Source organism: Heterodontus francisci, chromosome 6, assembly GCF_036365525.1.
Source record: "Heterodontus francisci isolate sHetFra1 chromosome 6, sHetFra1.hap1, whole genome shotgun sequence".
Lineage (NCBI taxonomy): Eukaryota > Metazoa > Chordata > Chondrichthyes > Heterodontiformes > Heterodontidae > Heterodontus > Heterodontus francisci.
The window spans coordinates 90,711,548-90,728,360 of record NC_090376.1 but is presented as its reverse complement, the minus strand read 5'-3'; the positions used below and the strand labels follow the sequence as shown (position 1 = coordinate 90,728,360).

The window sequence follows — 16,813 nt, the reverse complement described above, 5'->3', positions numbered from 1 at the left end:
AATGTAATAGGTTTTAAGCAAGTGAAAGGGGGCAGGGTGCAAAAGAACAAAAAGGAAATGCTGTGATAGGGTGGAAGATAGGAGAGATTAAATGACAAAACAGTTGGTGATGCAAGGCCAAAGGGAATAGTAATGGGACAAGTAAAGAACAAAAGATGCCTCTAGAAGAGGTGTGAATGGCAGAATGATGAACAGCTGCTGTTCGAAAGCAGAAACAAGGGAAAAATTAGACTACAACCAAAACCCGCAAAGAAAAAGGCCATGGACAGAGGGTTCAGAGTGAGACCAAGCTGGAGAATTAAGATGACAGACGGCCAGAGCTCGGGTTCATACTTGTGGACTGAAAGGAAGCGTTCCGCAAAGTGGTCAGCCAGTCTGCATTTGGTTGCCCCAATGTCGAGCAGATGACATTGTGAGCAGTGACTACAGTATAAAAAATTGAAAGAAGTACACACAAATTGCTGTTTCACCTGTGAGGAGTGATTAGGGCCTTGGATGGTGTGGCGAGAGGAGGTAGAAGAGCAGGTGTTGCATCTTTTGCACTTGTGTGGAAAGGTGCCAGGGCAAGGGGTGTTGGGGGTGATTGAGCAGTGGACCAGGATATTGTGGAGAGAACGGTCCCTTTGGAATGCTGAAAGGGGAGGGGGAGATGTGTTTGGTGGTATCTTCACACTGGAGGTGGTGGAGGGTGTTCCAGGAAATAAAGATGCTAATGGAGTGAAAGGTGAGGATGAGGGCAACGCTATCATGGTTCTGAGAGGGAGGGGAAGCGGTGAGCGCAGAAGTGTGGGAAATGGGACAGATGCTGTCGAGCATTCTGTCAACTACAGCGAGGGAGTATCATTGAGGAAAAAGGAAGACACGTCAGAAGCGCCAGTATGGAAGGTTGCATCATCAGAACAGATGCGACAGAGAAACTGAGAATGGAGTGGAGTCCTTGCAGATAGCAGGATGTGAGGAAGTGTAGTTAAGGTAGTTGTGGGAATCAGTGGGCTTAGTGACTATTCGTTGATAGCCTGTCCCCAGAAATGGAGAGACAGAAGTTGAGGAAGGGAAGAGTTGGTGATGCACCATGTGAAGATTAGAGAAGTGTGGAAATTGGAAGCAAAGTTGATTAAATTTGCCATGCCTGTATCTCTGATGGGATCTATAATTTCAAAAGTATTTTTTGAGTATTCATTATGTAACTGAGTCTATTTTAGTTAATGTTGCTTAAGTCCTCTCTCTCTAACCTTCAGCTGTAAAATTGGCTAACTAGCCCTACTTCAGTCTTAACTTTTTTTGTAACTGCTGAAAGCCCTGAAATGTTTACGTTTTGGCACAAGGAAAATGTTTGTGGGGTGTAATTTATTGTATGTAAAAAGTTATTTATGCTGTTTATACGAGTATTGCAGTGTAGCAAGCTAATGGAAATTGTTACACATTTGATTAATAAGTGGTCAATGGAGAGTATTGGGTAACTAGGAGCTGCAATATGCAATATACTGTAGATGCTTCCAGTGAATCATTAAATAGAGAATCCTATGTATATTTCACAGCCTTTTTATTTGTCCTTGGAAAGACCTGGCCAGTAATAATGTTGACTTATACGTGATTTGGTCTTCTGGATCCCCATATGCCCTGCTATAGGAATTTCATGCACTAACCTTAACTCCTGGCGGTACCACTATTCTGTTGAACAACTGTCCATTCTTTGTCCGCAGATCTGTGAGGCAGTCTCCACTTCCTCGTCAGAACCCCATTTTTAATATAATAGCCTTCTGGAACTCCTTTTGCCTCAGCTTCTGTCAGAGCTGATTGTGCCACTTTATTTAACTCTGGATCAGCTTGCTGAGCTCTGATCAGAGAAGATTATTAAACATTTCATTTGGATTATCTAAATTCCCAAAGCAAGTTTCAGATATTCGGCTGTCTGTCTGTGGTGCCAGTTATACCTCCGACAGTGGAACTTGTTTAGCCATTGCTCGGGTTACTACACACAAAGAAAAAATTCCCGGAACCTTTTCCTGCAACTGTTCTGTCTCTTTAACTTCACTTGGTTTCTCGGTGACTACAGGAGAAACGAATACTTTTGCTGAGGCCATATCATTCCCCAGGAGTAGATCAATTCCGTTTACCGGCAAACTATGGACAACTCCTACAGTTACCATCCCAGACATCAGGTCACATTCTAAGTGCACTCTATACAAAGGTATGGGTATATACTCCACACTAGTGCCATTCACTAAAGCTTTAGCATTCAGTGCGCGCTCAGATGGAAAAGTCTTGCATTTCCCCAGCAAAAGAGTTTGGGTGGCTTCTGTATCCCTAAGTATAACTATAGGTTTGCCTGCCTCACTTGAGGGGTAAGGAGTTATTTTTCCTTTCGACAAGAATTCCCTATAACTTTCAGATACCTTATTCTCAACCCCTACATTCACATTGATTTTTGTATTTGACTTTACAGCTGCCGTCAAAACTATAATCTGATTTGCTGTACTCTCGGTCAGAGCCCCTTTCTCTGCATTAGCTTTGTGTACCCCAGTAAGTCCCATGGGTTTACCTCACAACTTTCAGCATTCTGAGCAAAGATATCCCACCTTGTGACAATGGTGACACTTAGACTTGCGGATCTCACTTCCACCCTCAGCGCCTTCCTTTCTGGCCTGAGGAGGGGATCCTGGGGCATTCCCAGCTGTCCTTTCTTGTCCCCGGCTACTTGCCTTCCTTTCGCTCTCCCACCTATCCTTGGATTTGTGGGGATGACAGACAAAGGGTTTGGGCTTATACACAAGCTCAAAAATGTCAGCAATTTCCACTGCCTGCCTGGCTGTTGAAATCTTTTAGTTCTCTACATGAGTTCGTACCAATGGAGGGAGTGATTTTTAAAAATTCTTCCAGTTCTCTAAGGTTCTTGTATATGGCTTCCATTTTAAGTGCCTGTATCCAACGATCAAAATTAGTTTGCTTTACCCTCTCAAATTCTATATAGGTCTGCCCCACCAATCTCTGAAGCTTCCAAAACTTCTGCTGGTAAGCTTCAGGGACTAACTCGCCTTTTTTGCCATCTCATAATCTGCAGAAGCCTCCTCAGAAAGCATGGCATAAACTTCATGAGCTCTGGCCATCAAGCTGCTTTGCAGTGTCAAGCTTTCCTTTGGCCATTTCATTTGTTTGGCTATCTTTTCAAAAGAAATGAAAAATGCCCCTACGCCCCTTTCTTCAAACTTAGGGAGAGCTTGCGCAAATTTAAACAGCTCTCCACTGGATCCTGGACTGGATACGGATCTTTCCCACTTACCGAAACAATCAGTCATATACTCTACTTTCTCCAGAATAAAGCACACCAACCAGGTTTATTTAATAAGCAACTAAATTTTCAGTTAGTTATAAACCAAGTCTTAACCAATAATGAAATAAAACATACGCACTAATGGAAATATTAAAGCCCCTTATTTTATCCTAGCCCTCATACACAACCGGTTAACGGGGAAAAAAGGATTTTTTGTTTACAGCTGTTACAGGGAAATAGAAGGGATAAAAAATAACACTTATGCTTAAAAGAAGAGATGGAAGGAAGTTCTTTGTTTTGGCGAGGTGTCCCAAAAGTGAATAGGTGGCTGCCACTAGGAATCTTCCTAGAACAATACTTTGCAGGTGATGTTGATGAACAGTCTGGGTAGGCTTTCAAAGATATTCAGCTTTACATAGGTCTTACATCAGGTGTGCAGCAACAAAGGTTTCAATTCTCTCAGATTCGACGCAAAGTTCCTTCAAAGATGCAAGGTTTTTCGGCAAATGTGCAGGATTTCTTCAAATACAGGAAGCAACGGTACAAATTGATGCAGGATTTGCTTTTTAACAGCAAGATAAATAGGGTCTTCTCCTGGCAGGTCAATAAGCAAACTCCAATTGCTTGTTTTTAGCCAAACCAGCTGGCTTTTTGAACAGTTCAAAAATTAAACAAAAACCTTTCTGGAGGCAAGTCCTAATGACACCATAAATCCTGACATGTCAATAAGCAAATAGCTCTTAAGGTCAAAACACAACCCCCTGTTATGTTTACTTGAAATCATGTGTCTTGCGGTAAAAACTTGTTTACTGGTCAACCTTCTGTTGATCTTCCTTTTAAGTAAAACACCCACCAAGTTCAGCAATCTCCAGATGATTGAATGTCCAAAATTCAACAATAATTTCTTAAACATATTTTACAAAGAAAAAAAGAAGTGCTCACATAACAAGAAACAAGGTTATGGTAGATATTTTAATTGTTTAATGTGGCCTCAAGATAGAATGGCCTAGAAATTGAATCATGGCGTACCCATTTTTCAAGTGTCATGGGTCCCCAAGGGTCCAATATGGTATGCTGCCAATGTTCCCTCTAAACTGCACAGCAACCTGGAAGTTCCTGTACAGGCTGTGTGCAAGTTGGCCCCTTTAGATAACGACACATGCGCGGTTGCCTAAAAATTTAAAGGGCCTATGCACTTAAACAAATTGGTCGCACACTACGAAGAAAAAATCAGTGTGTGATGTATGCAGCCATATGTGTACCTACCCTGTCACACGTTATTGGATTGGGCACCCATGGCACATGCTGGAAGGCTGCAAAAATCTAATTATATTTAAATAGGGGTCCTATGCTGGTTGTAGACAATTCTGTGAAATTGGTCTTCCCCAGTACCTGACTTGCCACATGATAAACACGCCCATCAAATCATATCACTAACAGTCAGCATGGACCCTGCAGGAGCACTGTCTAAAGGGCTCATCCCTCCAGTGTAGGTTAGTTGATGGCTTGTGCTCTTAAGCTGCAAGGCAACTTTGGGCCTTTTATGACTCTTTTCTCCATTCCACTAATGACTTTGACAGTTCTGGAAACAATTTTGTGTTAGTGCTGGACTGCTTGTCTGTGTTGGAAATCTTTTATTTCTGTCATGGTTGGTCTGGTAGCTAACTTTGTCTTTGGGGCTGGAGGAGGAAGGGTAGCAGCACGAAGGGGAGCAAGAGCAGGAGCTGCATTGTCTACTAATCCTGCTTGCAGCCATTGCTCTTAGAGAGCAATTAATAAGAGTGTTTCACTTTGAACCATCTCTCCACTTTCCAATAGACCTACAGACCTGCAATGTTTATAATCCCTGCTTTCAGAATCACCATCTGATTGTCTTCCTGCAGTCCAGCTTCATGTCTCTTGCCCACTTTTGATTATCAATATTATCAACATCAAATGCAGAGAATGGATCTTTACTATTCAATTTATAATTGAATAATTAATTTGCTGAATTAAGAACCTCCCTTGTGCAAACCTTTAATGCCAGTCCTATGCATTCGTTTACACATCCTTGTACACTAAAGTGTATCCACAGAGGCTACAGCTTGGGAGGTAGATGGCTGCTGAGCTTCCATTAAGCACAGTTCAGATGGCAGTGATGGATGATCTTGAGTAATTCTGAGCCTTGAGAACTGAACTACAACATTTTCATGTGGACTGGGGAAGACTGGCTCAGCTGGCTGCGTGGCATGGTCCAGGGCACTGGCAGAGTATGCGGCAGGGACACAGGCATGCTGTCATCATGAGAGGACAACAAATGTTGCTCTGAGCCAATGCCACTGTACAGGAGCTACACATCCACATTCAGAACAAAGTGTATAAATGCTTTGACGCTCCAGAAACCTCTGCCATCATTGGACTGGCGACAACATGGCAGCACTCTGAGCTGCCATGGTATCCATCAGAGCTGTCACCAAGACTTTGCCGTTTCGACCCCACTGCCATGTTCATGGAGCTGACCACTTGCTCCATGATTGACAAATGGTCTTCAGGCTCTGCACGAAGCCTCTCACAAGTTGGAGCTGGACTCCTGCCCTCATGCATTTTGTGCAAGGTCACTGGCAAGCTGCCCAGTGCACTTAGATTTTCCTGGTGTATGCCTATCAGCCTTAATCAGTAGTTGAGGCATTTGAAGTTGGAATCTGACTCCTCAGCAGCAGTTTGACCCTCCAGTGAGCTGGCACCTATACCATCCTATCCTTTGTCCTAGCTCCTGCACAATTGTGCCCAGTGATTCACCCCGCCCTCCCCCCACCCAACCCCCCAGCCTCCCCTCTAAAATCACGTGCCAGCCTCTGAGTTGATACTTTTTGGGGACTGATCAAGTTATGCTACACCTTCAGAAAGGCTACACTCCTCTTCCTGAATTACCACAGGGGTCACAATATTTTCAGCACCTGAAATGAAAGACAGGGGATAAGGGTTAGCTTTCAGTGTGAAGGATAAGCAACAGCTCAAATTAAAAATTCCCATCCTTGTGCTTAGCTCACTCGTTGACCTCATCCCTCCCTCTTTGTAACTTTGTCCAGCTCTAAAACGCTGCTCGTCACGCCAAACTCTTCATTCCTCTTACTCTGGTCTCTGAAGCATCACCCATCCTTTAGCCCTGGCATTGGCAGCTGTGTCATTAGCTGCCTTGGCGCCATGCTTTGGAATTTCCTCCCTAATTCCCTCTGTGCCTATACCTCCCTATCCTTTTAAAATATTTTTAAAGCCCACCTCTTTCACAAAATCTTTGGTCATCCCTCCTAATATCTTTGATTTTTATTTTTAACCATATGCGCTATGAATAACTTGACTTTTATGTTAACCTGCATTTGTAGAATTCCTTTAACTATTACATAACTATATAGTAATGAATTTTGTTTTGTCTATCACCAAAAGGGATTATCTTTAGTTTCTGTCTATTACTTCAGGGTCTACCCAATGAAAGCTGGAAACTAAGCAGGATAAATGATAATTATGAACTTTGTGATACTTACCCTGCTATATTGGTGGTACCAGTGAATGTCCCAGAAGATGAGTTGAAGAAAGTAGCAGCTTTCAGGTCCCGAAACCGTATACCAGTAAGTACAAAAATTCTACCAATGAAAATGTTTGCTGGATAAGAATCCCCAGAATAGATTTTCTAATTCTGTGGAATAGCATCTTTCCTAGTGCCTTGATCCTCTCTTTTATATAAGCACAATCGTTTCCTTTTTTTTGCTGCATATATTTAAACATTGTGTAATATTTAACTGTGATATTGGTATCCTGGTCAAGCAGTACCACCATACTGAACCTCAGAGTGCTAGGCAAACAATGGTGAGTTCTAGATCAGTTCAGCTATGAGGAGTGACTGAACTGAGGCAAGGGTCTTCCACAGTAGGAAGGAGGGAAGTGTGCCTTTTCCAACTGGCTGGTTAGGGTAGCAAAATTAGAGCATCAAATAGACTATTCATTCATTAGGATAATTGCTAAAAATAAAAAGCTAAAAATATTGAAGTAGTGAAGAAAGAATATTATATACCAGAACTCCATTTTACAATATCTTTATTAATTGGGACTAAATACAAGTTTTTAAAAAAATCCTCTGTGGACCAAAGCTAATGAGATTAGACTGTTCAAATGTTGCTGTGGAACTGATACTGTCACGTTCAAATTCCCAGCATTTGTTTTCTGTCTTGATTTCAGCTTTAATCTCTCTGCTGTTTGTGGGATTTAAAAGAATCTCTGCTTCTGCATCACCATTCTTTTACAAGTAATCTCTAATCAACTGGATTTACCTTCTGAGTATTATGTTTTTTATCAGTCCATTTAAAAAGTTTGCACAAATCTATGCTTGAATAGTGAGCTGAATGCTCCCTTGAGGTCTAATGCAATAACAATTTGGATTGCAAGGCAAACTCCATGGCTGTGATACATTTTTCTCAATGAATTTATAGTAATCAGACATGGTAATTCTCACTATGTTTAGATGAGGTTAGATGGGTTTATGAGCAAAATGCTATATTTCTAATATGCAGTGGGATTAATGTTATAAGTTATACCACTAATTGGAGAAATACATATGTTGAGATTGAAGATGGTGGTAACAATTGCAGCAATTATTTTTGATCATATTTAAATTTGATTAATAAAATATTATAATAAAATGCTCATCTCATTAATAATCATCAAACTACCGGATTGTCATAAAAACCTATCTGGGTCACTGGAGCCCTTCAGGGGAGGAAATCTGCCGTCCTTACCCAGTCTGGCCTACATGTGCCTCCAGACCCACAGCAATGTAGTTGACTCTTAACTGCCCTCTGAAATGGCCCAGCAAGCCACTCAGTTCAAGGGCAGTTAGAGATGGGCAATAAATACTGGTCTTGCCGGTGACGCTCACATCCCAAGAACGAATAAAAAAAAATTCCAAGTGAACCCCCTGTGCCGTAAAATTGTATTCCATAGATGATCTGTCTGTAGTGACTGGCTTGCTCCTCAGCAATAAATAAATTCAAGATTTGAATCTAAGGATTATAATCTGCATCTCCCTGCAGGTGATATCATGGATACATCCAGAGAGCCAGGCAACAATCACTCGCTGCAGTCAACCTCTGGTTGGTATGAGTGGCAAACGTAGCAAAGATGATGAAAAATATCTCCAAATTATAATGGATTCCAATGCACAATCTCATAAAATCTTTATCTTTGATGCTAGGCCTAGTGTTAATGCTGTGGCTAACAAGGTAAAGTTTAAACTTCAATTTTCTTCTGAGCTAAACATGTGTTTTTCAGATCCTACTAATTGACAGCTGTTTGTATTTTTGAATTGTTTCTTTTTGTCAGTACTGCCTGAATTTTGGCTGAAGGTCACAGTCCAATCACTGATTTACTCAAAGGCTGTCACCAGGATATTGGTAAATCTTAAAAAAACCACAAAGACTTGCAAAATTCTTAAAAGGATGGACAGGGTAGGTGCAGAAAGGATATTACCCCTGGCTATGTGGTCTAGAACCAGGGACGCGATCTCAGAAAAAAGGACAAGTCATTTAGAACTGAGATGAGGAGGATCTTCTTCACTCAGAGGGTGGTGAATCTTTGGAATTCTCTTCCCCAGAGGGTGGTGGAAGCGCAGTAACTGTGTAAGCTCAACCCAGAGATCAATAGATTTCTAGTTGCTAATGACGCCAAGGGATATGGGGATAGTGCAGGAATATGGCGTTGAGGTTGACGATCAGCTGTGATCTCGAATGGCCTACTCCTCCTATATTCCTAAATGCATAGTAGGCAATGCCCAGTGTGATACTTCACTGTTGAACGTTGGACACGATTCTTTTTCAGGGACATTTAAAGTATTTTGCAATCCCTTTCAAGTAGATATAACAGTTCTCACCTTCCAGGTGAATAATCTACTTTGTTCAGGCTAGATTATATCATTTTAGTACAGTTAGATAAATATTGAATAGTTTAACAAACAAAGAACGTAATTAGATTAATTCTAGAGGACAAAGTTTAAAAACTCAAGTGCAAAGAGGTGAAGATTTTAAAAAAGGAAATACAAAGAATCAAAAGCAAGATGAAACTAAGTAGGAGAATGAACTGATGAAGAGGAAAGAAACATGAAACTTTAAATTCAAAGTTACTTTTTTAAAAAAAGTTATAAGGCTGGTGAAATGGAAGACAGTAAAAAGATTAGGAAGTTTTAAAGGATAAAGTAGGAAAAGTAACATATATGTACTAAATAAAATAGCTCAAAAGAAGGAAAATGCTGTTGAAGTAACAGAATAGGGACCAATTAATGTGGCAAAATGTCCCATGGCTGTTTACGGGAGGATGAAAGGATGTTGAAAACAGCTGCGACATAGTTAGGAAAGGTGACCGACGGTGACAGCCAAGAAATTTCATTTTGAGACGACCTTTTGAAGGTGAGAAGAGTTGGAGCAAGGCAAGAAGGGTCAAGGAATTCTTCTTTTCTTTGGCCTCCTTGTCTCGAGAGTCAATGGGTAAGCGCCTGGAGGTGGTCAGTGGTGTGTGGAGCAGCGCCTGGAGTGGCTATAAAGGCCAATCCTAGAGTGACAGGCTCTTCCACAGGTGCTGCAGAAAAATGTGTTTGTCGGGGCTGTTACACAGTTGGCTCTCCCCTTGCGCTTTTGTCTTTTTTCCTGCCAACTGCTAAGTCTCTTCGACTCGCCACACTTTAGCCCCGCCTTTATGACTGCCCGCCAGCTCTGGCGAGCGCTGGCAACTGACTCCCACGACTTGTGATCAGTGTCACAGGACTTCATGTCGCGTTTGCAGACGTCTTTGAAGCGGAGACATGGACGGCCGGTGGGTCTGATACCAGTGGCGAGCTCGCTGTACAATGTGTCTTTGGGGATCCTACCATCTTCCATGCGGCTCACATGGCCAAGCCATTTCAAGCGCCGCTGACTCAGTAGTGTGTATAAGCTGGGGATGTTGGCCGCCTCGAGCACTTCTGTGTTGGAGATACGGTCCTGCCACCTGATGCCAAGTATTCTCCGGAGGCAGCGCAGATGGAATGAATTGAGACGTCGCTCATGGCTGACATACGTTGTCCAGGCCTTGCTGCCATAGAGCAAGGTACTGAGGACACAGGCTTGATACACTCGGATTTTTGTGTTCCGTGTCAGTGCACCATTTTCCCCACACTCTCTTGGCCGTTCTGGACATAGCAGAGGAAGCCTTTCCCATGCGCTTGTTGATTTCTGCATCGAGAGACAGGTTACTGGTGATAGTTAAGCCTAGGTAGGTGAACTCTTGAACCACTTCCAGAGCGTGGTCGCCAATATTGATGGATGGAGCATTTCTGACGTCCTGCCCCATGATGTTTGTTTTCTTGAGGCTGATGGTTAGGCCAAATTCATTGCAGGCAGCCGCAAACCTGTCGATGAGACTCTGCAGGCACTCTTCAGTGTGAGATGTTAATGCAGCATCGTCAGCAAAGAGGAGTTCCCTGATGAGGACTTTCCGTACTTTGGACTTCGCTCTTAGACGGGCAAGGTTGAACAACCTGCCCCCTGATCTTGTGTGGAGGAAAATTCCTTCTTCAGAAGACTTGAACGCATGTGAAAGCAGCAGGGAGAAGAAAATCCCAAAGAGTGTGGGTGCGAGAACACAGCCCTGTTTCACGCCACTCAGGATAGGAAAGGGGTCTGATGAGGTGCCGCCATGTTGAATTGTGCCTTTCATATTGTCATGGAATGAGGTGATGATACTTAGTAGCTTTGGTGGACATCCAATCTTTTCTAGTAGTCTGAAGAGACCACGTCTGCTAACGAGGTCAAAGGCTTTGGTGAGATCAATGAAAGCAATGTAGAGGGGCATCTGTTGTTCACGGCATTTCTCCTGTATCTGACGAAGGGAGAACGCGCTCGGCCAGCTTCTGGAGCCTGTTCAGAGCGACTCGAGCAAAGACTTTCCCCACTATGCTGAGCAGGGAGATTCCACGGTAGTTGTTGCAGTCACCGCGGTCACCTTTGTTTTTATAGAGGGTGATGATATTGGCATGACGCATGTCCTGAGATACTGCTCCCTCGTCCCAGCACAGGCATAGCAGTTCATGTAGTGCTGAGAGTATAGCAGGCTTGGCACTCTTGATTATTTCAGGGGTAATGCTGTCCTTCCCAGGGGCTTTTCCTCTGGCTAGAGAATCAATGGCATCACTGAGTTCCGATTTTGTTGGCTGTATGTCCAGCTCATCCATGACTGGCAGAGGCTGGGCTGCATTGAGGGCAGTCTCAGTGACAACATTCTCCCTGGAGTACAGTTCTAGGTAGTGCTCAACCCAGCGGAATAGAATTCTGGAAATATGATTTAATGGTCTGGCACTAAGTAAAGCAAAGGGAGGGGTGGATGCAAAGAGGCAGAGAAGCATAAAGTATAGAATAGGACATAGGACTGGAAGAATCTGCAGATGTAATATTGGGCATCGCCATGTAGATCAGGATAAGGATTTTCAAATTAATGCACGAGGGCAGCAGGAGATGAGCAGGGCTGTTAGAGTAAACAGGATGAAATTGAAGTGGCATAATTTTGGATGAGTTGGATCTTATGTAGGTTGGAACTATGGAATCTTCAAGGAGGGTATGGGGAAGTCAAATGTAAAGGTGATTAGGGATTGGATAAGAGTTATGGAGTGATATTTTGACTGGAGTTAAACATAATGACGTTGGTTTTGCACTAGACAACATTCTGGCTCATCAGTGACTTAACTTTGGAATAGCACGATGACAGCAAGGCTGGTGACAGAGGGCTAAGTCTAGGTGATATCAGCATACGTACAAAAGCTGACTTCATGCTTAAGGATAATATTTGAGAGGAAGCATTTAGATCATATTAGAACTAATTCTATGGACATATACATTGGGATAAATCCAAAAAACTACTTATAGACAGCATAAATTATCAAAAGGTTTATCTTTTTAATGCTTATTGCTTAAAGTAAAAGGGTTTTTGGGGTAAATAGTTTTTTTCAGTTTCCCGGAGGGATATGTGGTTATATTTTATTTGCAGTATTTTATGTTCTTGGTATTAACGCACAGTCAGCATTTATTAGAAATAAGAACAGAGTCTTTAGTCTAATCATGTAAGTTCATACCTATCAAATGCAGTTTGGGGATTATGTTTCTGTTGGTGAATTTCCTAGTGATCTTTATCTTTTGACACTGACACAAATGGCCTCATGAGGTATTAAATGAACCCAATGTCATTGTTGCTTATTGACAATGCTACTCTCTTCAGACTAACATTATTGTGTGGAGCTGGATCCTACTGAGGACTGTGACAGTGGTTCGCAAAGGCTGCAGTTGTTGTTCAAACTGTATAAGGGGTTCCCTGGCATTTTGTTTTTCATTCATGTCATAACTAAGGTTAGAAGGTGACACCTACATCATCAAAAGAATGGTTCTTGCCATTGAAGCTTGAGATGTCATTGCATTCATATTTAGCTCCTGTCAGATGAAATTTTGAAATGCTGTAGTTTATAAATGTGGGACTGTTTTGAATTATATTTTGTTTTGCTCAGGCAAAGGGAGGTGGCTATGAAAGTGAAGATGCTTATCAGAATGCAGAACTAGTCTTTCTTGATATCCATAATATCCATGTAATGAGGGAATCCTTTCGGAAATTGAAGGAGATTGTTTACCCCAACATAGAAGAATCTCATTGGTTATCCAGTTTAGAATCATCACACTGGTTGGAACACATAAAAGTAAGTTTGGAGTTCTCCAGTAATGATAAAGTTGTTGGGCCACCTAAGGTTGTGCATTGTCAGTTCCATCTGATCTAGCAGCCAGGGTGGAAGATGCCATTGAGGGTTAAGATGCAGAGTTTCTAGCAATCTTAAGTTGGAAAAAGTTCTGGTTCATCCACTTCTGGATTTTATTCACTCAATGTGCCATCCTTGGTTGACAAAAAGGATGTTTTCAACTACAGTGGAAGAGCTTATTTGTTCTTCAAAGAAAATGCACATTTTTGGCAATATTTTTGTCGTATATACACAGCAATGTTACTTTACTGTCAGTTTTATTTAGTACATTAAGTCAATACTTTTATACAGTGTCCTATAACTTAGTGACATAATGTTAGCTTTAGTATTACTTCATTGTACTTTAGCTATCCACAAATCATTGGACTCAAGAGTCCTGAAACTGAGTGCTAGAAATTGATCAAAAGTGGTTTGTCTTTGTGCATTGACACTTTGTAAAAAAAAAGAAAAAAATAGCAAATTGCAGTGCAGCTCTGCTCAGCAGTATAAAGAAATATGAGTGCAATAATTACTGTATTTTTAAAACCAATCAGCACTCTTTTCTCATGCAGTATAAATTGTTGCTCCCTTTGAAATTTGGCATTCTTGCATCTGTCCTGATGAGTGCTAGACGAAAAGCTTCGACAGGATGTCTGTCTTTTTTCAGCAATACATTATTAAATTATTTAAGTTACATTTTAAGTTGAGGTTCATTTATTTCACTATATTTAGACTTGTTCCATAAACTAATATCGTTTTCTTGTGTCTTCTAGTTAATTCTTGCTGGTGCTTTGAGGATTGCTGACAAAGTTGAATCTGGAAAGACATCAGTTGTGGTGCACTGCAGTGATGGTTGGGACCGAACGGCCCAATTGACATCTTTGGCCATGCTTATGTTGGACAGCTATTACCGTACAATTAGAGGCTTTGAAGTACTTATTGAAAAGGAATGGCTTAGCTTTGGCCATAGATTTCAACTTGTGAGTATGTATACATTCGATAGTAGCTTAGACCAGCAATAATTCTAGCACCACTGGAAATACGTGAAGGAAATACACAATATTACTCACTTATTCTGTTAAGATTCCCTGGCACTATTTTGAAAAAGAGCAGGGGAATTATTTCCAGTGCCCTGGCCAATATTTATCCCTCAGTCAACATCACTAAAACAGACTGTCTGGTCATTATCACTTTGCTGTTTGTTGGAGCTTGCTCTGTGCAAATTGGCTGTTGCATTTCCTACATTACAACAGTGGCTACACTTCAAAAGTACAACATTGGCTGTAAAGCACTTTGGCATGTCCTAAGGTCATGAAAGGTGCTATATAAATGCAAGTTTTTTTAAATCAAGATTTGTACTCCATTTAGAGGAAATCTCTAATTTTTAAAAGATCTCAAATTTTTAAATGATCTCAAATTTGAGTATGTACAGTTGATATATGTGTGTGTTTTAAATGCTTTTTCCCCCACTTGCACTTGATAACATTTTTGGCAATCTAAACTTTGGTTTTGCTCTTGAACTTGTGTAATAGTATAAAATCAGATAAGGTGGCACCTTACATTTTCTGCTCTTGCTTCCGCTGTGTACAAAGCAGAATGCTGTCATAATGCTTAGGCAAGTTGCTTGCAACTGAGACTTTGGGCCAGAAATTGCTGCAAGCATGCAACTTGCAACAAACAATGTTAATTAGACTTTTTGATCATTCACATTGCACTATATTTGTGCTGCAAGTTGCTGGGACATCGAGATGGTAATGGAACAGCATTGTTCATGAGGCATCTGGAATCTCATGAACACCTTACTCCAATGGTCTATCTTCTTAAATAATGAAAGAAGATGTCGGAAAAAGAGTGAATGACAGAGGAAAAAATGGGTTGATTAGAATCACATTAGATACAGTAAGAGAAATAGGCAAAGAGAGAGTGGATCAAGAGAGAGACCAACATACAAAAGAAAAGTACAAAAATAATGCTGTAACAATTCTGCGATTCTGTGAATTAACAAGCAGCAAAAGAGGACATTGTGAGCCAGCTGGGCTTACGAATTGCTGCATTCATCCTTGAGAAGATGATGAGTGACAGGGTAGGTGTGCAAAATCTACAAACGTTGTTGAACCATGAAGTATAGAACCAGCAACGCTGTCCAACAAGATCAGGTAGAGTGCAGCAACCATTGGGTACATTGCACTACTTTGATGGAAACAAAGGAACAGCTAGACAAAAAAGCATCTAGGTCTATCTAGTTGGACTTCCACTGTCCTGGTAGTCGCATGATAAAACAAAAAGGGAGTTAAATGATGAATCATTGCAATCAATCTCTGTCAGTTAGTTTACAACAGTTGCAGAAATGACAGGAGGAAAACCCCAGTGGTGGAGAACTTTGGGGACCACAGGTCCAAAGTCACCTTTTACCTCCCAAGGGTGCTGCACTTGTCAAGTCATGTGTCAAATTAATCATATGCTGTGAAATGTATTTTCTGAAAGAAATGGATTTAATTTGCTTTCCAGAGTGTCAAATAAGCTTTGCATTCTGAAAATTACCTTCCAACATTAATAGGTGTGTGAATGGGTAAGACTGGCCCAAAAATATTACCAATACAGATAAAAAGGATTAAAAAGAGAACTTCTAGGAAATGTTCTTCACTGGTTGGAACGAGCTTCATTGGTCCCTTAATGGACCTTCAAGGTTGCATCATGTCGGCCATAAATCACACCATTGACAGGGTCCTTACGACATGAATTACCAGTCCTAAATAGCTGCAACTGGAAGAATTTGCATTAATGTTTTAGGTCCTGCAATTTCGTGATCACAATCGTCAATGGCGAGCCTCACAGCAAGAAGATAATTTTATCGGTTTTGGTAGCGCTAACAGCAGTGCAAATCATACAGCATTTTGGGGAGAATCAGAACTCTGTATTTCTTTTATATCACAAATTTCTGGATTTTTTTAATGAATAATGATGAGCGCTGTTCATGCTTTATTATTTATTCAACAATTGCTGGCCCTCTACCTTCAATAAAAGGCATTTTCAGTTGTCTACTTTTAATTGTCACACAAGGTTAGAAATTTTTCTACCATTCTAAATAAATAAATAATACTGAACACGTTAGGCTTGGATATTGATGTGTTGAATGAGTAGAATTGCTTGCTGCTGACACTGTTGCTGATGCCAAATGAAAGCTTTGGCAAACCACTAAGTCGCAAGTAACCATTGTAGAGTAGATTTGTAAACAATTAATTAGAAGGGAGAGCTTTATCTTGAAAATGCTGCCTTGCAATAAAAGCTGTTTATAAGGCTAGCACAGCTTGTAAGCATAAGAGTTTATCACGAGGATTAGAGAATGTGTCCAATTCTTTAATATCCCATGAAAAGTGTTTGGAAAATCATTTCTCTACTTTTTAAATGTCATAATGGTATTGTGGCCTATAGCTTCCTCCAGACTTTCTCAGACTAAAAAAAAAGCCTCAATGCAAACTTTACATTTGGTGAGTACACAAGACGTTGGCATCATTTTTCAGTCAACTTTACTTGTGGAAATAAAAATCAGAATACACATTTTGCTTTTACTTATCACACAGTTATAAATAAGCAGTGACAATTCTTGCAATTTAGGACTGAAGTCCTTAAATGTGCATGTGGTGAATTTCAAGATAGAGATGCTGACTTTACTGTATTCATTAAGATAGCTTTAAGTATTTCGTTCCTAAGTGCAATCTTTCAGAACTGTTAGCTTTATGTTAATACATATATTCCAAGTGATTTTAATG

The 16,813-nt window shown here is 40.9% G+C and overlaps 1 protein-coding gene across 1 annotated transcript in view; it reads left to right on the top strand.

Annotated features, from left to right (window-relative positions):
- The window catches only part of mtmr2 (myotubularin related protein 2), a 124,167-nt gene that overhangs the window by 72,527 nt on the left and 34,827 nt on the right, over window positions 1–16,813 (top strand). The window contains exons 8-11 of the mRNA XM_068034040.1: window positions 6,727–6,876; window positions 8,335–8,523; window positions 12,822–13,007; window positions 13,817–14,023. Coding sequence (XP_067890141.1) covers window positions 6,727–6,876; window positions 8,335–8,523; window positions 12,822–13,007; window positions 13,817–14,023 — 732 coding nt within the window. The remainder of the gene's footprint in view (window positions 1–6,726; window positions 6,877–8,334; window positions 8,524–12,821; window positions 13,008–13,816; window positions 14,024–16,813) is intronic.